The 22,050-nt window shown below is 44.3% G+C and overlaps 1 protein-coding gene across 2 annotated transcripts in view; it reads left to right on the top strand.

The window, feature by feature from the left end:
• The window catches only part of CEP55 (centrosomal protein 55), a 35,240-nt gene extending 28,009 nt beyond the window's left edge, over positions 1–7,231 (top strand). For both annotated transcript variants that reach the window (XM_048858903.2, XM_048858902.2), the window contains 3 exons: positions 1,107–1,178; positions 4,448–4,573; positions 6,062–7,231. In XM_048858903.2, coding sequence (XP_048714860.1) covers positions 1,107–1,178; positions 4,448–4,573; positions 6,062–6,268 — 405 coding nt within the window. In that variant the 3' untranslated portion in view covers positions 6,269–7,231. The remainder of the gene's footprint in view (positions 1–1,106; positions 1,179–4,447; positions 4,574–6,061) is intronic.
• Positions 7,232–22,050: the final 14,819 nt, after the last annotated feature.

Below are 22,050 nucleotides of genomic sequence, written 5' to 3'. Positions count from 1 at the left end.
TTTACTAAAATCTGTTGTTGCATATTGAATGCTTAAAGCACCTATCTCGTTTCTTACACTGTGCCTATCGCTGTAGTTTCTGAGTGCCTTTTGGCACAGCACTTCACTTCTTTGTTCTAGCACTTTTTCCCCTCTGTGGGAGCATTGCTTGTGAAAGGACAGTCGTTTGCCAGAAGTACTAGTTAACATGATTGCTATGGATTCCACTGATATATTTTATGGAAAGCTATATGCCTACACCAAACAGCTCATGGGTACAATGGATAAAACAACAATTAAGTAAGACTAAACTTTTTGTAATAGTCATTATGCAAAGCACAATTTAAATTCAAGCAATTTATTGTGACTAGTTTACGCTTTGGCTAGCCCTGCTGAAATGTTTTCATCAGGATCAGATTTTCGGTATTGTAAATTGGTTTCCTTGTACAGGACACAGCACTGTCTGTACTGCCTGACTGCTCACAGCTGGACTCCCTTTGGACTTTAGGTCAGCTGGAACTATGGACCTGACGCAAACTGTATATAAGGTCCAAAGGGAGGCAAATCTGGATATTGACCAGGAACCTGGGTGTGAGCCTGGACAAGCAGGGGAGGTGCTGAAGTAGGCAACTGCAGCCCTAGTGGCATCTGGATGCTGTGGGGCCAAGAGAAATCTGTAGAGTTTAGCTAATTCTCTAAGGCTGTAAGAGTTACTGGAGCTAAACTGCTTGTGGCTATTACCCAGGTACTGGACTCAGGTACTTGGAGGAAAGGAATATTTGCATGTGGTAACATGGAATTAATTTCCTGGATTCCAAGGACCTGATGTAGAGCCTGTTGACGTCAATAAGCTTTCCATTTACTTCAGTAGATATTGATTTGGATTCTAATCACCTAGAAAAGCTTTCAGGAAACGTGTTTCCCCTCCGTGGGACTTCATTTCACTGAAGAAGAGTGGAGGGAAGTTCAGTTGGCTTGGATACTATGTATGAGAGATTTCCTTTAGCACTGGAATATGTAAACTTCTAGCTAATCCTGTTTTTTAAAAAAGTCAGTCATTCTTTGAGATATAATAATTACTATATGTAGAAGTTATTGCTTACAAGTGCCTTCTTTCCACATTGTAGGTCCAATTTCTTCATAAATCTTTATTAAAACAACAAGAAGAACACACCAGGATAGCTTTGTTGGAACAACAGGTACCAAATTACATTCTAAAGTTCTAGTTGATTTAATAAATCTAAGGTTTTTAAGAGTCACATGCATTAATATTACTTGATTATGCACATAAGGTTTTTTAAAATATGACATCCTCAAAGTGTAGGTTAAGAACTGGTAGTTGATGGCTGATAAAAGCAGCAATTCATTCATATTCAATCTTTGGAGCTTTCTCAATATAATGCATGTGAGAACAAAGTTCAGATATAAATGTGAGACTTGCCTGACAGGAGGCTGCAAAAATTCTATATGAATTTTTAGTTGCCCAGTTAACCCTTGTCAAAATATTGATGTGGTAGATTTCCCCACATGTAGCAAAGTAATCTTTGCCTTTCATATTATTGCTGTACTCTGTAGTACATTATTGGTGGTAATTTCAATCTAATTACAGGCTTACTGATTACATGCAGGCTTTGGATAAAATCACTTTTGCTTTAAAGCTATTCTGAAATCATATGGACACTTCCTTACAATCTTAAATCTATGCAGTGTTATAAATAAACTCTATTTCTATAGACAACCTCTCCTTCCAACCACTTTAAAGAAATAAGCTCTTGTTCTGACTGTTCAAATCACTGAATTATTTTGTCGGAGCAAATTTGTAACAAAGGAACTATAGAAATTTAGTACAGTAATTTAAGCAGATGCTACCAGGCCTATGTAATTAATAGTGAAATATAAACATGTGAACTATAATATGCCAATTAAAATGAAAATCTAATATTCTATCTTTAAAACAATTAACTTCAACACTCTCTAAGAACAGACAAACTAAAATGTGTGTTTTCCCAATAAAACGCTGATCTCAATAGTTCTGTTCCTTGTATTTCCCTGCAGTCTTCTTGCTGTCTAAACTTATCAACTTATTTTTTTAATTCATATCTTTTAAAGATAGTGTGTGTGTATAAAATTAATATGTGCACCCATGTACTGTTTAGAAAATGGTCAGTGTAGTGTTGGGACCCAAGTTGAACAGATCAGCAAAGTCAAGTTTGCAGTATGGATGTCTTTCAACATTGTCTTTGTTTCACTTAGAGAAAAATGTTGGTGACAGTTGTTTCTATTTTCTAACCAAAGGTTGTGCCATATGGTTTTCCGTAGTATGTTCAAACACTTAAGACTTCAAAATCTCTCCTACAGACACATTAATTTATAGCACTGTGTAAAGAGCAACTGCACCATTTATACGGTTGTAATTTTGTGCAGCAACTCAAACATTAGTCCTAAAATATAGATGAAATGTATTCAACCCCTAACATTTAACAAAATGAAAACCATCCAACCAATCAAAACAAATGTGTGTGGGGAAAAAACCCTGGAGTGAACTCCTGGCCCATTGGAGTCTATGCTTCTACCATTGAATTTAGTGGAAACAAGCTTGCTCCCCAGGTTTTAGATCAATGGTTCTCAAACTTTTGTACTGGTGACCCCTTTCACATAGCAAGTCTCTGAGTGTGACCCCCCCCCTTATAAATTAAAAACATGTTTTTATATATTTCACACCATTATAAATGCTGGAGGCAAAGCATGGTTTGGGGTGGAGGCTGACAGCTCGTGACCCCCCCCCCCCATGTAATAGCCTCGTGACCCCCTGAGGGGTCCCAACCCCCAGTTTGAGAACCCCTGTTTCAGATGATGGTATTGAAAGGAGACAATGTCTTTTTGCAATGGGGTGCAGACTCACCCAGCGGCGCTGCCTGCTGGCTGTCTGAAAATTAACTCTTTTTACCAGCTCCGGAGCGCCCTCTGCCAGTGTCCCTCCCGGACCCCGGTGCCCTTTTACCTGGGGTGCTGCCCCTCCAGGCAATACCCCACAGATCTGGGTCTCCCCTCCCCGGAGAACCTCCAACCCTCTATCCCCACTTTGCCTCAGCCTATGGGTTACTGCCAGTCACCATCTAGCCCCCTTTCACTGGAGCCAACTGCAGTCTGTATAAGCCAGTCATCATAGGCAAGGGGGGTTTGGACCTGCTGCCTCCGCCTACCCTTGGGCTGCCCTGTTGCAACCCCAGTACCCTGTCTTAGGCCATCTGCCAGGCCTGCAGCTTTTCCAGTCTGGAGCCTCCCAGCTCCTCTGGCCTTCCCCAGCGTTGCTTCACCTCAGGTACCCTGGTGCATTCCCCAGCAGCCAGGCCTATCTCCCTCCATAGCTAGAGGAGACTCTGTGTGCTCCTGGCCCACTGCCCTCTTATAAGGGCCAACTGGACCCTGATTAAACCAGTCAGGGCCTGATTGGGGTGTGGCCCCCAGCTGAGGCTACTTCTCCCAATCAGCCCTGCTTTTCCTTCCCTGCCACAGCCCTCTCCCAGGTCTGATTTCAAGCCCTTCAGGGCAAGAACAGGTGACCACCCTGCTACAGTCTTAAAAATGCTAAAAGACTTATTTTACATACTTGTCGTATGTCCTGATGGAAAACTGTTTCGTTCCCAAAGGGTAACAGCAGCTTTCAGCTATTTACTATCTAATGACCACACAAAAATTAGTAATTGGGGGCAGAGTAAACATGGCTGCTTGCTGAAAATGTTATGCCTGAGGGAGTAACTGGTATATGAAGAGGATGATTGATGTTTGTGGAACATGGAAACTAGAATCAAAGGTCAGGATGCCCGTTCTGGATACAGCTGTCCTTTTGATGGAATCTTAGAATAATATTGTTATCTTAGTACTCAGCTGCTTTCTAACATCATTTAGCATATTGACACCATTTACTAGTGGTTGGATTAAATTCTGTCCACATTCCTTAATGTTTGTAGAAGATGCTTTTTGTCAGCTAATGGCCTATTGTTCTTGTATTTTCTATATTTATATTGTGTTTTGATTTTTTTGACATCTATAAATCTTCAGTGGCCTCGTAGCAAGTCTGTCTGTTACCGGATAGTATCTTATGAAACTCCTTAGTCTTGTGTCTCCTTAAAATTCTATATATTTTAATGAAAAGCATGTTCACAATATGCAAGCGCAGATGACATTCGTATTAATAGGAGTTATACATGTGCAATACATAAAGCCAATGGCCGGACGCTTCCCCTGAGACGTGGGATACCTTTCCCACCCACATTGCCATGTTGTCACACTGTAGTCTGCAGTGGCTAATGCCATTTTCAGCCTCTTTAGAGCAAAGTGTTGCAGCTTAAAATTTAATAGATTAATGTGCAACCACAGTCAAAAATTGAAACTTATCTCCAATAGTCATTCTTATTCTGTAGTTCTAGCTCTGTAACTTCTCATTTTTTCTCATTGGATTCACCAGATCCAAATGTGTACTACAGATTTTGAGAATGAAAAGCTTGATCGCCAGAACTTGCAGCATCAGTTGAATAAAGTTCTTAAGGAGCTACGCAAGGCAAGGGAGCAAATAACACGACTGGAGCCCTTGGTGAGTGCTGAATGACTCACAACTGAATTCAAGCAGTCTGCCTTTACCAGGGGTCTGATCTGTGTACATATGCATGGAACTCCTATAAGTGATGGAGCTGGTTGCACTCATCAGTGAGAGAATAAACCCCAAAGCCTGTAGATCACTCAATAGAAAAACTGAGGAGTAGGTGAGAGTAACTTAGTAAACCCCTGGCTAGGTGATTCTCCTGAAGTGCTCCTTCCCCTGATAGTGTATCCGAGACTAGAATTTTTTTTGAAGCTGCTTATTGGTCATGGTTTAGTGCACACTTCTCTTCATTAGGTTTGTTCAGTTAGTTTAGATCACTTACACATACACTGCTCCCTTAGCTGGCTGCTGCTCCCTCTAATGCAGTTCGTACGGTGGCGGGTGGCTGTGTAACCCTAAGGTAAATAGCAGTATGTGTCATGTGTCAGAGACTGATCTGTTCTTCATTTTGCCACCCCCAGCTCCAAAAGCCACTTGAGCGAGAGGCAGGGAAGGATGGCACTAGCACTGCAGTAGTTTTATCTTAAGCCAGTTTAAGAGACTAATACCATGGCCTCTGCAGTCATGCGAAAGACTGGTGCTGCAGGCAAACGGTACTGGAATAAAATTGTTTGTTTTCCTCAGAGGTGCTCATTCCTTCATTCCCAACCCCACTGTAAAATGGTAGAACAGAACACTTCACAAGAAAGGGTAAAAAAAACACGATATTTACACTCTGCGGTATCTTATCCTGAATGCTGTATGTCTTCCATGCTCCTGCAGGCCACCCTCTTGTTGTCTCAGTTAAAGCAGTAGGCCGTGCCCTAAGAACAGCAGTTAGCTGTATACTGGTTGGTGGGTGGGGAAGCACTATTCATGTCTTTGGTACCCCTGTGCCCCTCAGCTTTAACGGGAGCAGTGGTCACTTCTGATACACATTGTGGGGAATGGAATTGCTGCCAGGGAAGCTAGTGTTCTGTGTACCTAGAGCAGTAGAACTGCTAGATGCAGGGCAGCAGACTACTAGCCAGCCTGAAACTTGCTCATTACAGAATATTGGGCTGCCATATTTCTGCAGCCTTGTACTTCAATGTAAATGTAGTTTGAAAGCCAGCGGCTATTCATGTGCTGGAAGCTCTTCAGAACAAGTTACTAATAGTTCAGCCATCTTTGGTGTATACTCTTGGATTGTGCTCAACTTTTCTTGTTTCCCTTCAAAATTGATATACACAATAATTTAAAGGGACAACCTTTAAACCTAGTCAGGTTGAAAAAGAGTTAAAATAAATGTTAGGACTGCACCGAGAGCCCATCAGCAATATTTGTGGTTGTACAGCTAATTGCATTGCTATTTTTAAATGTTCTCTCCCCAAATGCTGTGAGTGTGCAGGACTTCACCTATTGGATACAACTGTGCTGTCAAATGCATCCTGTATAGTACAATTTAGGCTGCCAATTTTATGTGACAATAATGGCTTCAATTGAAAACTTTTTTTTCAGAAACTCCAAGAATTTGAACATACAGAACCATCAAATGGTTTGCAAGCAGCATTCGAAGATATGTTGACAATAAAAGACAAAAATCCCTCACTGAAACGTTCAAATCTACTTGATGAAAGCTTCCTTGAGTGTCCCAAATGTAAAGTACAGTATCCAACAAGCCAGCATAGAGAGTTACTAGCTCATATTGATTTCTGTGCAGATTAAGCTCCAAATGGAATTGCCATATGTAAACTGCATTTTAAATGCAGCCAGGATTCTATCCTACAAAAGGGAATAATGGCTTTTTAACTCCTTTTCCTTTTTTTAAGGTTGTATAAAAGACTAGCAAGTCAGTTTTATATTCCAATTTAACAAGAATGGAAAATTATTGTAATTTATCTGGCTTTGTATAAATATTTCACTCAGCATTTTTATGAAGAGTTATCTGGAACCACAAGTTCAGTGAACGAGAATTTATCAGAAATAGGAATATTTTAAAATTGTAAACTACTGACTTTGTTTTTGCACTATTAAAGCTATGTATTGGGGCCAGTAGAAATAACAGCGAACTCCCATAAACTGTCTTCCTCCGTTTTCCCATACGCAACTACCTTGTTCCAAATAAACAGGTCTCAAAATGAAGAGTGCCATGCTTCTAGGGCCTCATAGCTAGAACCACCATAATTGAGACTGGCTATATAAATTTGGTTTTGGCCCTAATACAATAATTGCATTCCACTAAAGAATAGGTTCAACATCTTGATACTGTAAATTGTTTTACAAGAGGCGTTAAGATGTTTTTTCCTACTGGTGGGTGGTGTTTTCAACGTGCATCTTACTCAGCATTGTATCAAACAATCTGGCTTGAGCTAGGGCTGTTATGGAAATGGTGGTCAGTGAGCAAACTCTACTCAAACCAATCTTAAATGTGGAAAACAAATTTCTTCCCAGCAACTATTAGTCTACTGAAAAATAGGAAGCCCCAGTTTCAGAGAGCAACCAGGCACCTTTTTAGAAGCTGAAATGTCAGTTTATGATGATGAAGCACACTCCTGTTTGCACTGCTATACCCTACCGCTTAAAGCTGGGAAATGTGACTTCCGTGGAAACCTGTTTTACTTCCATGGGGGGTTTTAAGAGTCCCTATTTTGCAAGTGGAATATTAATAAAATGCAGTTGGGTTTCTCATTCTGAAGTCACTGTACTTTATTTTTTTTTTTTTTAAATAATAAGGGGAACTAATAAAGGCTTGCATGCTGGTAAGGCAATACCGTGGCAAATTTTGTCCTTTGCCAAACTGTCTCTATTTTAGAGTTTTGCTCTATTTGAACCTGCGATGGATTCTTCTAGATATGCAATTAGAAATGTCTAACAGTGCTTAAATATTAGATTCATCTTGAACTTTCTTAGAATTGGTTTTATCTTGAACAGTGGGGGGTTTTTTTATAAAAAGGTTAACTTCTTACCACGTACGTATGAATGCCTAGGAACATAGGAAATGCCATGATCCATCTTGTCCAATAGCCTGTCTCTGACAAGAATCCCATAGTAGAAAGATGTGGGATAATCTACCCCAATGATGGTCTCATCCTAATGGTTAGAGATATGTCTTAAATCTTGACGATTCACGGGTTTTGTTCTTTCCAAAACTTGGTTTGCATTTACTGTTATAATGATGGATGATACCTCTATCCATTCCTTTGAATCTTACCAAGTTCTTGATCTTTTTGATGTTCTGTGGCTTAGTTCTACAGTCCAATTTACACATTGAGTGAAAAAGTATTTTCTCATCGGTACTGAATTTGTTAACTTTCAATGTCTCTGAATTGTTACCTTGTTTGTGTGATGAGACGGGGAGAACAGAAGCTCCCAGTCTCCCTTCTCCATCATTTGTTATTTTACATACTTGTATCTTGTCTCCTTTCTAAGGCAAACAATCCCAATCAGTCTCCTTCATGAGTTTTTCCATGCCCCTAATTGAATGATTGCCCTTCTCTGAACCCCTTTTATTTCTGCAATATCCTTTTTGAAATGGGGTGACCAGAACTGCACTCAGTATTCCAGGTGAGTGCTTACAATCAATTTATATAATAGCATAAATAGTATTTTCCATATTATTCTCCACTCCATTCCTTATGCATCCTAACATCCAGCTTGCTTTTTTGACTATAGCTGATCACTGAGCAGAAGTCTTCATCAAGTTGTTCTGAGGCCCAGGTACCTTTCCTGAATGGATAGTTCATTTAGAAACCTGTAAGCATATGAGCAGTTCATATCTCCCTCCACCCCCAATTCTGTCAATACTTCATCTATAAATATTGAGCTTCATCGGTCATCATGCTGCCCATTCACCTACTTTGGTTAAGTCCCTCTGAAGCAGAGGTAGGTGAATAATGGGGTGTTCAATTCACTGGCTATTTTGAAAAATTAAAAAAAAAAAAAAAGTGTTTTGGGTCAAACTGAAAATGACATTTTTCAGTGAATCAGCTCAGAATTTGAGTGAAAACTAATCCAGCTGTTTCAGCAGTGTTGAAACGAAACGTTTTGTTTTGAATTTTCACAAAAACAAAGGAAACATGATTCACAAAATGAAGGTGTGGGGAGGAAGGTAGTGCTTCCTTTATAAGCTTTAACCTAATGGTTAGAGCACTTACCTGGGATGTGGAAGATCCTGGTCATTTCCCCCTCCCTACCATGTATCGGAAATGTGCGTTTGGGACTGTCTCCCCCACTGCAGGAGAGGGCCTGCGGGACATTCTGGCACGGGGTTTGCCTCTCTCTCCGCTTTTTATAACTGATCAGTCATTGGAGCCGGAACTTGAACTTGGTCTGTTATATCCTGGGTAAGTGGTGCACCTACCAGGCTATAGGGTCACTCTCGCGCTTGTTCCCTGTCCCAGCCACTACACGGTCATTCAGAATGGGTGAGAACAGATATTTTTTCTTTAATGAAATAGTTGCACCGCAACCCTTCAGTTGCAGCTATTTTCAAATACCAAGATCATCATCCTATAAAAACCACCATTTCAACTCATAACCATCTGTTTGCTCGTGCAAGTCCATCTTTGAATTCCGTGTTCTTATCTGTTTCTTTGCTAAAACCTCCCTTAGTGTATTGCCTAGCTGTTTTATTTACCATGTGCAAATAAGACTTTTATAAATGTCTTCATGCTAGGAATGCAATAGACAATCTGTTCACAACTATTCAGTTAAAATCCAGTAAGAAGGCACATTGTTTAACTATACATGTGAGGAAGACTATCAAGTTGAAGCACACACACATTTAGAGTTGCTCATGCATCACCGTTCACCTGAAAAGAATCATGGAAACAAAGAACACAATGTCTTCAAGGAATCTATGGAGAACAGATTCTCCCTCTAAAGTGTAGCAGAGAAGGGACAGAGGCTTACACCATGAAAATATGCCAACAGAGCTGATGTAAAAAGCATTTAAATATTGACCTGTCACATGCTGTAAACAGGCTTGCACTGTCACCTCCTGTTTTGATACAACTCAAAGAGCTTTCAAATCTATGCAGCCAGTTTGGATTGAACAAAATTAAAGACTGTGGTAACAAGCTCCTATGTGATCACATTCTTACACTTGAGATTTTTACCTTATTCAGAGTTATGGTTCCACACCCACTAACTAGAGTCCTTGATTTCAAAAGGGCTAACTTTAAATAATTAAGGGAATTAGTTAGGAAAGTGGATTGGACTGAAGAATTCAAGGATCTGAATGTGGAGGAGGCTTAGAGTTACTTTGTCAGAGATACAGAAATTATCTGAAGCTTGTATCCCAAGCACGGGGAAAAAATTCATAGGGAATTCAAAAATTCACCTAAACAAACACTTTGCCTCAGTTTTTAATGAGGCTAATGTACCCCACAGATTTCTTTGTTTCCCTGCAGAAAAATGACTTTGACGTGGAAGCACAGGGAAGCCACAAAAGCGGTCATGCGACCCTCCCCAGCAGTATGTTTTGGGTACCCAGGGCAGCTCGCAGAGAGGAAAATCACTGTGGGGTGGGGGCAGGACAGGGGAAGACATGGCTGGTGGCTCCTACCCTGCGCCAGGCTCAGCTGCTAGTCCTGGCTGGGCTGGGTAGGATGGCATTCCTCTTCCCCTGCATGGCATCCAGGGCTGGGTCAGACCCACCCCCAGATTTCTCCCCCAGCTTTGCAAACCCCTCTCCCCCTGCGCTTCCTGCACCCATTGCTCCTCAGCTGCAGGGGGAGGGATCACTATACAGGGAGCTGCTCCCCCATCTGTCCAGACCCTCCCAACAAGCCTCACCCATCCCCTGCACCCAGAACATCTCCTCCCCCAACGAACTCCATTGCCTGTGCACCTGGACCACCCCGATGAGCCACCCGCACCCAGATCCCCACCCTACCCAGCCCCAACCAGTTGCACCTGGATCCCAACCCCACTGAGCCCCAGTCCTCCAGCATCTGGACACCTCCACTGGGCCCCCCCACACCCAGACTCCCCCGGCTGAGCTCTGTTCCTGCCCCACTCAGACCCCCACTGCTGAGCCCTAACCATATTCACCTGGATCCCCCTGCAGAATCCCATTATTGTTGCACCCAGAAACTCCCAACATGCCCCGTGCATCCAGATCCCTGCCACACCCAGATCCCCCACTGCTCGCCTGCACCCAGATTGCCCCACACCTCTCAACCCCCACCTGGATTCCCCCCATGCTAAGCCCCTCCACACTTGAATCCTGCCTTGCTGAGCCTGCTTGCCCACACCTAGTGCACCTGGCACGGAAGGGCAGGGCTCAGGGGTGTTTCTAGGGCAGGCCCGGTCCTTACGCGGTGTCAGGGTTGGGTTTAGCCTCACTGCTGAATCCGTGTCCCGGGGGAGGAGGAGCTGGACAGTGATCGCCCACCTCTGTGCAGCCAGAGGCCTGTGCTCCCCAGTGCCGTGCTGGAGCCTCCACATTTATTTGACAAAATTTGCAGAATTTTAAAATATTGTGTGCAGAATTTTTCATTTTTTGGCACAGAATGCCCTCAGGAGTAATAATATGTATATAAAATGTGTACTGTACACAGCATATATATTTCACTAAAATAATATTACCAACACCGGGTTAGCCATAGGTAACAAAACCATCATTCTACACTATTTATCCCATCCCTCCTGGCTATTTTGAATCATATATAAATGTGATCATTTCACCATATGCAAAATTAGCAGTGATGGCACCTGGAGGCAGTACAGCAGTTTATTTTGTCTTGCTCTACAGCTGCAAACTGGCTGATGTCAGCCAGTGATGACCTGAACTCACATAGCTACCCTGATGCCAAACTCCTAGTCTGGACAGGCAAAGTCACTTTGAGCAGTAATTTCCACTAGTGTAGCTTAGCTGTGCTTGAAAATGGAGTAAATGGCACAGGTACACACAGCTGAACTGAATGGTAACTCTCCAGGGCACATAAATCCATATTCCCAGGAGCTAGGGGCTCTTCTAGACCCAATAAACAATCAGGACTAAAAGCTTAGAATCTGATGTACTCTCATGACTCCAGGAGCTGGGGCTTTAGGCAGGGAGCAGGGCCAGTGGGTTGCCTCATGGAGTCCTGTGCAAAGAAGCAGCTGTGCCAGCATGCACCACACCAGCAGCAAAACTGTCCTTTTTTTGGTCCATTCATAATCACAGCAGCTGTATCCTCGATCAGTGGTTCTCAACCAGGGGTACATGTACCCCTGGGGGTACATGAACTCATCTAGATATTTGCCTAGTTTTACAACAGGCTACATAAAAAGCACAAGCGAAGTCAGTACAAACTAAAATTTCCTAGACAATGATTTGTTTATACTGCTTTGTATACTATACACTGAAATGTAAGTACAAGATTTATATTCCAATTGATTTATAATGATATGGTAAATATGAGAAAGTAATCCATTTTTCAGTAATAGAGTGCTGTGACACTTTTGTATTTTTATGTCTGATTTTGTAAGTTTTAAGTGAAATGAAATTTGGAGGTACACAAGACAAATCAAACTCTTCAAGGGTACAGTAGTCTGGAAAGGTTGAGAGCCTCTGTCCTAGATCATAAGTTGATCCATTAGGCTAGTGTGTGCAATAGAGAGTGTGTGAGCATGCACACTGTTAAACCTCTACTTATCACCTGCACATCCAACCCTTGTTCTCACCTCAGATGTCTCCTGTTCTTTGACCCCCATGTTGCAGGATTGAGACCTATTACTTTAAACTTCTTTTTTGTTTTTTTTTCACTCAGCTTCCGAGTAATGATCTGTGCTGACATATCATGCTCTATGTGAGATCAGGTTTTTTTGGGAGATTTTAGAGTTGGGAGAGCCTGAAAAAATCAGATTGATAATACAACAGTAGCTTCAGTTTTAGCTATGGAGCCACTTCCATCACTCTATACTAAAATTTCATTATTCTTTAAAGTGTTTTCTATGTCACTGGTAAAGTCACTGAGGCACAATAATGCTAACAACCTCCAGCCAAAGTACTTTAAACATACATAAATTTAGCTCTGTTAGCTAGACAGGAAATCCAGCTGGTGATAAATATTTAATTACTATTAGTTTTAGAACATCATATGTGCACCGAACTTTATAGAATATATGATTTAGTTACGTCCTTGTGCTGAATAGTTTGCAATCTAAATTGGCTGGGTGTTATACAAGCGAGCAGAGGATGAGGCAAGGCTGACCAACAATAAAGGCTAAGAAAAAGAAGTTTATATAAAGGAAATGTTTACACCTGCAATACCAATGAATTACTGGGAGCAAATTGTGAGCCTCCATTGCTGTCTGAGGCCTTACCTACAGGAAAGGTGGGTCTTTTCCTGGTACATAATTTTTTCCTGCTATAAGTATAGAGGTATAACTCAACTGAAAAAAATATCCACACTGCTTTGTCTCAAGACGCTTAAGCTACTTCCCTTACAAATCATAGAAAATGCACAGCACTGCACTTTTTTTAAATAAATGCACAGCATTCATCAGCCTCTAGATTCAGTGCAGTATGGTTGTTTATTGTGGGCTACCTAGTGGATGTCTAGGACTTGGGCTGGGGGAGGGTATCAAACTTCCATGAGTCCTGCCACTGGATCCCATAATTAGTCTGGTTTTCACAAGCCAGCACAATTTTCAAACTGTTTCAGTTTCAAATAAATTATTAGACTGACGTCAGACAGCAGATTGGGATCCGTGCTGAACCCTGCCATCCTAACCATCATGAATTCAAACAGGGTGCTCCAGATGCATCGGCAATGGCTTTGGAGTAGCTTTGGAGGAGATGGAAGATCACCACCATGACACTGCATAAACATTGCTAGAGGAGCAGAATGATGAATCCCAGTGGTTATGGCTGCCTGACATTTTCCTGGACCACTTTCACTCAGGGGAACATCACTTCTGGGCCGAGTCAGCCAGGACTGATTGGTGGGACAGGGTAGTGTTGCAGACCTGGTGTCACTTGCAGTGGCTTCAGTACTTCAGGAAGAAGAAGGCCATTTTCCTGGCACAGAGCTGCAGTACCAGAGCACCAATTGAGAGGCCCTCTGTGGAATCACCATCTGGAAGATGCCAAATACATCTTGGCTGTCTAAGTGAATTTCCTCCTGGTCAGAGACTGTTGCTGCCTTTGTGGTTTCTGAAGGCATATCTGTCTCATCATGAGCCATGACCAAACTATCCAACATGAACCAGGGTTCTGTGATGGCCTCTCAGGCAAAAATCCATTCCAGTTCCTCATAGTAAGCACACGTACTGGGAGCTTTGCCAGAGGTCTTGGACAGCTTTGTAATTCTGCTGCCTGCAGCTACTTGGCTTTGCCCTGGCACTGGCATGTGTCCCAGGAGTATGCCTTCTTCTACATTTGCTCCTCTAACCACTGATCGAGCTTGGCATTCCAGTGACTATTAGAAAGATAAACATGAACCTGCTCTTCTCCCCAGAGTGCAAGAACATCCAAGATCTCCTGACATAATCACATAGAAGCATGGACCATACTAATGCTAATGGACTTGGTGTCTGTGAACTTACTATATGCTGGAGATGTGCTTGGCTGTGTGCCAGCATTTAAACGGGGTGGGGGGGGACATCTGGTCACGGTAATCCCAGAGTAATGGAGGGTATCACCAGACAGCCCAATCCAAAACCCAGACAACCCAATCCAGATGTGAAGCAATGCACTGTGGGACAGCAGTGGAGGACTACCTAAAGCAGTATAGTTAATTCAAAATGGAACTGCATCCAAACAAACCTTACAGCTGTTACTTACTCCTTACAGCAGCAACCTTACTCCTTCCAAAATAGTTATGTCACTGCCAAAGCATATAACTTATTGCAGAATAAGATGAAGGATAAAAAGGAAAAAAATATCATTTGTGTGGGGACACAAGACAATTTATGTTAAAAACAAAAAACCTAAAGTTGCACAGAAAAAAAAGTGTTTTTATGGAGACGAGGGTTGAGTCACCAACGAGCTTGAAGCCTTTTGTCATGATGAAGAGTCAACATCCCTAATTTTATGATTTCAGAGAACTTAGCAAACATTAAGCAGCACAGCACACCTATTAAGTTGATAAGTACTATTTACCCATTGTGATACAGGTGCACTGGATGACTTCCCACAGCCCCAAACAATCAAGCTCTGCAATAGATGGTGTAACCAAAACAAGGGTCTTTGCTGGGTCAGGTGCGCCCAACAAAACAAGCACTGTGCAGTCCAACAGGTCCCTCCTTCTGGGAACAGTCTTTCTCTAGAGAAGTAAATAAACTGAGCTATCCCTTTTTTCAATTAAACTCTTCCTGGTTGTCATGAGATCATAAAACAGTCATTGGCTTCTCATGTAAACATAGCCAAATCCCTGGCAGACAAAGAGATGTAAGAAAGAATCAGACCCTTTATTCAGGAATAAAACAAAGGCCTTCTTGCCCAGAAGCTATCTAAGGTCGTGTGGACCACATGTATTTTCTACCAAGAACGAAGTGGACTCCTTACTGACTCAAGGCTTCAACCATTTCCAGGCAGAGAAGAGTTTACTTTCTCCAGGAAAAAGCACATAGCTGGACCCTACCTCCTTTTCCCAAGTGCTTGGGTAGTTTCTGCAGGTGAGAATGTGTGCTCTACCCTAGTCCCCAGGTATTCTGTTACCTACTTCCTGTCATGGCCAGGTGAGTTACGTGGAGTTCATAACATCTGAATTGTGATTGTGGGCAATAGCATAGGTATTAGGTTGACCTCAGCTAGCTCCTTTGGATAAGTCTACTCAGCAATTAAACACCTGTGGTCTGCTGACTTGGGCTCATGGGGCTCAGGCTGCAGGGCTGTAAAACTGCTGTGCAGACATTCAGGCTGGATTCTGAGCTCTGGGATGCTGTGAGAAGGGTAGATTAAAGAGCCCAGGCTCCAGCCAGAGCCTGAATGTCTACACAACAATTTTTAGTCCTGCAACTTGAGTCCCATGAGCCCCAGTTAGGTGACCTGGCGAGACACAGTCATGCTACGGGTCTTTTATTCCAGTGTAGGGGGCTAGATTAACCTTTTATGGGCCCGGCGCCAAACATATTTGTGGGTCCCCCTGGGGGCAATGGATCATGGTGAGGGTAGGTCAGCGCCCAGAGCGAGGGGCAATGGGGCATGGCATGGCAGGGGCAGCCCTGCTCCGCCCAGCCCAGTGCAAGGGCACTGTATACAAACTGGCAGTCACCAGACGCACACTGACCTGTGCTGCCAGCTTGCCCCTTCCCCTTGGGGGTGGGCCCACGTCATGTCACACAGCACCCAAACCCCCACCCCCCTGCCGACTCCATATGCCCAGCAGCTCCCAGACCTACTATGCTCAGTGCCCCCCACCACAGACCACTCCACCACAAATGCACAGCGCCTTGCACACTATCACAAGTTCCCAGCAACTCCCACACACACCTCTGCACAACCCCACCGCTATGGCCCAGCACCCTCTCCCACAGCCCACCACAGCTGCCCAGCAGCCCACACAGAACCCCCACTCCCTAACACCCCAATACACACAGATCTCCCCCACTCCTCACTGTCCAGTGCACTTCTCCACAACTACACAGTACCTCACTCAGACCCCCCACCACTGCCCAGCAGCTCAACTCACACAGACCTCCCCCACTGCCCCCCAAAGACCCCTCCTACTGCCTCGCATGCCAAAACACACAAACCTCCCCTCCTGCCCCACAACCTCACAGCCCAGCACCCTCTCTTAGACCCCCTCTTCCAGAAACCCACTCCCCCACACCCTGACCCCTGGCCACACTCACCAGCCCTGCTGGGAGGTGACTATGTCTGCCAGGCTGAACTGGCAGTGCGGCCAGGGCCAGTCCAGTGCCGGAACGAGGAATTGCTCTGGTCTCTCGGGAGTGGTGTGATCAGCCAGGCCACGGTCTGCCCCTGCCCTGGCAAGGCTCTCTCAGGACTCACTTGCCTGGAGGTAAGGTGACCATATGTCCCATTTTGGCCAGAGCCAGGATAGTCCCCTTTTTAAGCTCTGTCCCAGCTGTCCCGACTTTCTTTTGACAAAACCAGGCATTTGTCCTGTTTGCTCTGATCAGTTGGCAAGAGCAAACGAACACATGCCCGGTTTACCAAAAAAGTCAGGTCCACCACCTTAGTGGGGTGCAAAGGAATGTGTGTGGTGGGTGATGGTGACGTGAGATGCCAGGCAGCGGGGCTTGGGGGGTCAGCCCCAGCCCCTGTCAGCAGTGCGGGAAGGTCGGGGGGCGGGGGGACAGCCCTAACCCCTGGCCATGGTGCACGGAGCTTGGGGGAGGAGGGGGTGGTCCCCAGCCCTGGCAGCGTGGAGCTGGCGGGGCTCAGGAGCCCCCAGCCAGGCAGCACGAGGCTCCAGCTCTCAGCCCCAGATGCGGGCAGCACAGGGCATCAAGCTGGGAGGGGTGGTCAGCCCAGGTGGTGGTGGCTCTACCAAGCCCTGCAGGGAGTGGGGGCAGCTCAGGTGAGCCCCTGCCTGTCCCATTAGGAAGTATGGTCACCCTGGAGGGGCCCAGCCAAGCGCTGCCACTGCCCTCCACACTAGCCAAGACTGGCCCAGCTTCCCCACTGGTCCCAGGCGGCTTGGCTCTGGGGTCGGAGGCAGCTGGAGCCCCCCACAAGTGGTGGGCAGCAGAGACAGCCAGGAGATGGATTTGCAGTGAGATCCAGGGGGCAGAGACGGGCCCTCAGTTAGCCTGCGAGCCAACAGGAGCAAATGGTGGGTGGGGGGCAGGGGATGGAGGTGGAGAAGAGCTAGCGTAGCCTCAGAGTGCAGCCAAAGTGGAGTACGCCAGGCCGGAACCCCTTCGGAGCCTGGGCTTGGCACCATGGCATCACTGGTGCCATTGTAAACCCAGTACTGCCAGTGTAGACGTACCCACAGAGGTTGAAAACTACCTGTGCCTTGTGTCTGTTAGCTATCATGATGTATACAGCCTATCTGGCATTAGTTATTGCAATGTGAAAACACATTTTTTTCCTCCAGTGAAGACTGACCTCCTTTGATGTAGAACATTTCCCCTAAACTAGCTCCTGAAGTAGAATATTGAGTCTGGGGCTCCTCCTTCCCCTCTTGCTGCCTCTAGATGGTAGATGTGCACCTCGCAGCCCATGAGTTCTCACACCTGCCTTCTTTCCTATGGCACCTTTAACCGTACTGGGCATAGAGGGGCCAGGAGGAAAGAAGAGCTTGTAGTTAAGTGGCAATGAAGTGTTCCAAGGAAGCCTCTTTCTGCCCCCCTCCCCCAATCAGAGGTGCACTTCCACCATGCCCTCCTCACTACTATCACCACTTCCTCAAAAAACAAAGGAAAGTCTCTGGCCAAAAGCTTCATTCACACTAAGTTAAGGTTGACTGGTCGTGCCTCACATGCTTCCGGAATGTTGGTTTTAACCACAGTTAAACATCTGAAAACCAGGAAGTACAAAGTGTGACAAAGTTCCTCCTCTGCCTTGGTGGGTCCTGCGCTTATTGGCAGATTTGCTTCCCTCAGTAATTCACGGCAGCCTTCAGTTTGGCCAATTTTGCTAGTGGCTCAAACCTGCCGTTCACTCAGCTAACCTCATCACTGGCCAGCATGGGGAAAAGGAAGGAGAACAATCCCCGCAGTTTCTGTGGGGGCAGACCTTCCCCTCTGGTGGGACCCACAGTCCACGTCAACTCCTCCTGTATCCAATAGGGAGTTGGGGGGATGGGGGGAACCCGGGCCCACCCTCTACTCTGGGTTCTAGCCCAGGGCCCTGTGGACTACAGCTGTCTAGAGCACCTCCTGGAACAGCTGTGCAACAGCTACAATTCCCTGGGCTACTTCTCCATGGCCTCCTCCCAACACCTTCTTTATCCTCACCACAGGATCTTCCTTCTGGTGTCTGATAATGCTTGTACTCCTTAGTCCTCCAGCAGTATGCCTTCTCAATCTCAGCTCCTAGTGTCTCTTGCTCCCAGCTCCTCGCACGCATGCCACAAAATGAAGTATGGTCCCTTTTAAACTCAGGTTCCCTGATTAGCCAGCCTGCCCTAATTGATTCTAGCAAGTTCCTTCTTGTTCTGGAACTGCCCCTGTTACCTTACCCAGGGAAAATGGACCTGCTTAATCTGGGACTAATATATCTGCTTTCTAACACTCTCCTGTAGCCTTCTGGCCTGATTCTGTCACAAAAGTTATGGACAAACAAATTTAAACTTCTTAAAAACAAGGAAATACAGAGTTGCAATGCACATCAGCCCAAGTCTGCAACTTTAGCAACCCTTTGACAGATATCATAGCACTGTATTTGTCTAGAGGCTATGGAGTACTGTGGGGACACACCACATGGGTACAGTATGAGAAACTGGCATATCATGTCCTCACTATGACAAAAATGCTATTTAGGACAGGCTTAGTGAATAACAGCTAGCTACATTTGGCCTATACTCAACCACTTCACCTACTCTGAACAACCAACCCAGATTGTCAACCAACTTGACCCTTCTCTTAAAGATTTCCCCCGAACCTCACCCGCACTTACCTTTGCCTTGCAGTGCATATATGCTACCAGATAGTTACAGATCCCCACAGCAAGAATAGACTATGGTGCTCCCCTCCCTGCCCAACTGATATAACTCTATGCAGAAACGAGGGTCCATGATCTTTGTCATTGCAGCGTGATCTGTGTCAATCTACTGCAAGTAAACCCTGCACCAATCAAGACATCTGTTCCTAACACAGTGAAGGGCAGTTGGAGAGCATGTGGCTGAGGTGTACCTTAACTCTCTAGTTCCAGGTTTACATATAGATGCAGTCAATATTTTGGAAGTATATTATGCATTGCTGGTCAATTTTAAATCTACATTAACAATGTTCTTGGGCAATAAATTGATCACTTAATTAAGGGGAGCTTAAATTACTTGCCAAAACTCATAGAGACCAACAGTGAGACCCTGAAAAGCTCTCCAAGAGCCTTCCCTTCCAGGCCCTTGCTCTAACTGCTAGAAAAAAATCCTTTTGTTCATATCCAAGAGCTCACTGCCTCTTCAGTATTCCCCAAAACACCTCATTATGCTGGACTCTCAGTTTTGGTGGCTAAATACCACCTAACTTTTCTCTTGGAGAAAATACTTTTTTTTCCTGGAGCCTTCCTTTTGGCTTGTGTACCTGGACAAAGCAATGATTATTTTCTTTGTACAAATTATTTTTCTTGCTCAGCTCCACCCTAGGGTTCCTGGCCATATCATGGAGTACTGAGACCAGTATTCATTTAGCTCTGGGGTATTTGGTAGCCGCATACCAACTAAATGCGAGATCCTCCTTCACATCCAGTGACAAAGGTACCAGTGATCATCTTTCAAGAAGATTTAAAAAAAAAAATCTTGCCTTCTTTCCCATGGTAGTCCCAGAATTCTCAGGCTCTTTGCACATACTTTTTTTCTCTTTTGCTCGTTCTTGACTGACAGCATCTTGTTTTTTTCCTCAGTAATATTGCTGCAATTATGCAAATTGCAACTGCTGTTGCTCTTCTGTTCCTGTTTTATTTTCCAGTCTGGGTTTCCATTGTTTTTATCTTCACCCAGAACTGAACAAACAGGGCCTGCCCCAGTAGAGTTTACCATAGACTTCGCTGAGAAAAGTATTTGTGTTTAGCTTTACTACCATTTGCTACATGCTCTCCAATTTTCTACTGAAGTCATGCCCAATGTTTTATACCTTTGCATCATGCAGTCAGGCTGTTTGTGAACTCATTCCTAGCTACATACTATCTTATATTCAAAAGTGACATCCCTGCTACAGCTGAGGACAGTGCAGGGCCCTGTGGGGCTTATTTGCTGCTTTTGCTAAAGGCCCAGTCCTGGGAAGTGCTGAAATCAATGGGAAATGGAAGGGACTTAGTACATCTCAGGAGGCTTTTTAGCGTCTCGGGGATCAGGCCCCAATACCTATGTCCTGTACCCATGATTTTGCCTAGGAAGAATCTCTCTTGGTATTATTAGGTAGTTTGCTGTGGTTATTCACAATATGATACACAGAATTCTTAAACCTGGCAAATGAGAGTACAGCAAAACCTGCGCTTCTGACTATTTGCTATCTGTAGTCGCCTGTGTTGATGGCTGGCTGGTATCTGTGTTTGAAAGGTTTCCTAGTGCCTTCATTTAAGTTCATAATGCAGTAGGCAGCCACTTGCTTAAAGCATTTCCAGTCATTTGTAGATTTGTTCACTTTTCATATTCAAAGATTTTAAAGCCAGCAGTGACCATTATCATCATCTAGTTTGACCTCCTGCATGATCTGGGTTGTAATTCCTGCACATAATCCAAAAATAGTTATGTTAATTGCCCCACAGTCACCCTTCTTAGTGAGCCAGAATAGATAATATTAGCAACTTCAAGAGCAGGGATTATTTTAATGTGAAGGATGTTAATTAAAGTTGCTTTAATTTCTGTCCTGGAAGTGGGAAAGGCATTGGTAAGTGCATAAGTGAAAGGTGACTATTTTGTCATACTTTATTAAGTGTCCTGTTACAATGGCCAAAAATTCTGGATTTCCTTTTAATGCCATTTAACAGGTTTCATTACAAGTACCTTTGCATAGTAGTTCATCATATCCAATATGATGTACAGGGAGTGTTTACAAAGTCTTATTGAAATCAATGTGATTGTTTAAGTATCTCAGAGTACAGTAGAATGTATTTAATAGCCAAAGGCATCATAAAAAGCAGTAATGTTACATGCACATTGCTGCAACTGAAACCTTGACTGTTTACAAGATCAACTCGTTGGGATATAGCCAGACTGATTCATCCAGAGGTGACTAAAATGACATAAAGGTGTTTCATACATACAGTACTTTGTGATAATATTTTGATAGCCTTTTCTGACTATTCAAATCTCATTCTCTCTGTCTCTGTGTGTGTGTCGCTTTCAGAAATCTGATTGCCAAGAAAATCATTAGATAGGGTTGTTGTTGTTTTAACCTCAAGTGGAATGTCCTCTTATTTTTCATTTTATTGTTCTAACTTTTAGTTATTTTGAGTTCCCTGATTCACGCAATAATGTAAGGAGGCATCAGGTTTCTTTAGCATCACTCCAAACTTAGCACCCGGTACTGATCATCTGTGCTGTGTAACTTCTTCACCTCTATGGCAGCAACAAAGAATTAGCCCAAGAAACCACAGACACAGAGGGAGACAACTCGTGGTTTTAAAAGGCAAGATATGGAGCAACGATAAAATCCCCCCTTTTGATCGTAAAATAGTCCCGCTTATTCTGGGCTATCAACAGGAGTTCTTAGCGAATAGTGTCAGGTCAGTTCCCCAAACCAAAGGGACAGGCTGAGTGACAGGAAAATGCCCGCTCTAGCCTGAGTGTTGACAGCTGAACGCAAAGCCGGAGTACATGGGGGGAGGGGGAGAATTCCTCGGCGGCTCCTCTGCGATGATGCCCGCTCCTGCTGCTGGGGTTACCCCCGCCCTGAGGCTCGCGGCAGGAGCTGGGCACTACAGATCCAATCCAAGGGCT

The sequence above is a fragment of the Caretta caretta genome, chromosome 7 (genome assembly GCF_965140235.1).
Source record: "Caretta caretta isolate rCarCar2 chromosome 7, rCarCar1.hap1, whole genome shotgun sequence".
Lineage (NCBI taxonomy): Eukaryota > Metazoa > Chordata > Testudines > Cheloniidae > Caretta > Caretta caretta.
Note: the sequence above shows the minus strand (reverse complement) of the source record. Positions and strands in the feature narration are given on the sequence as shown.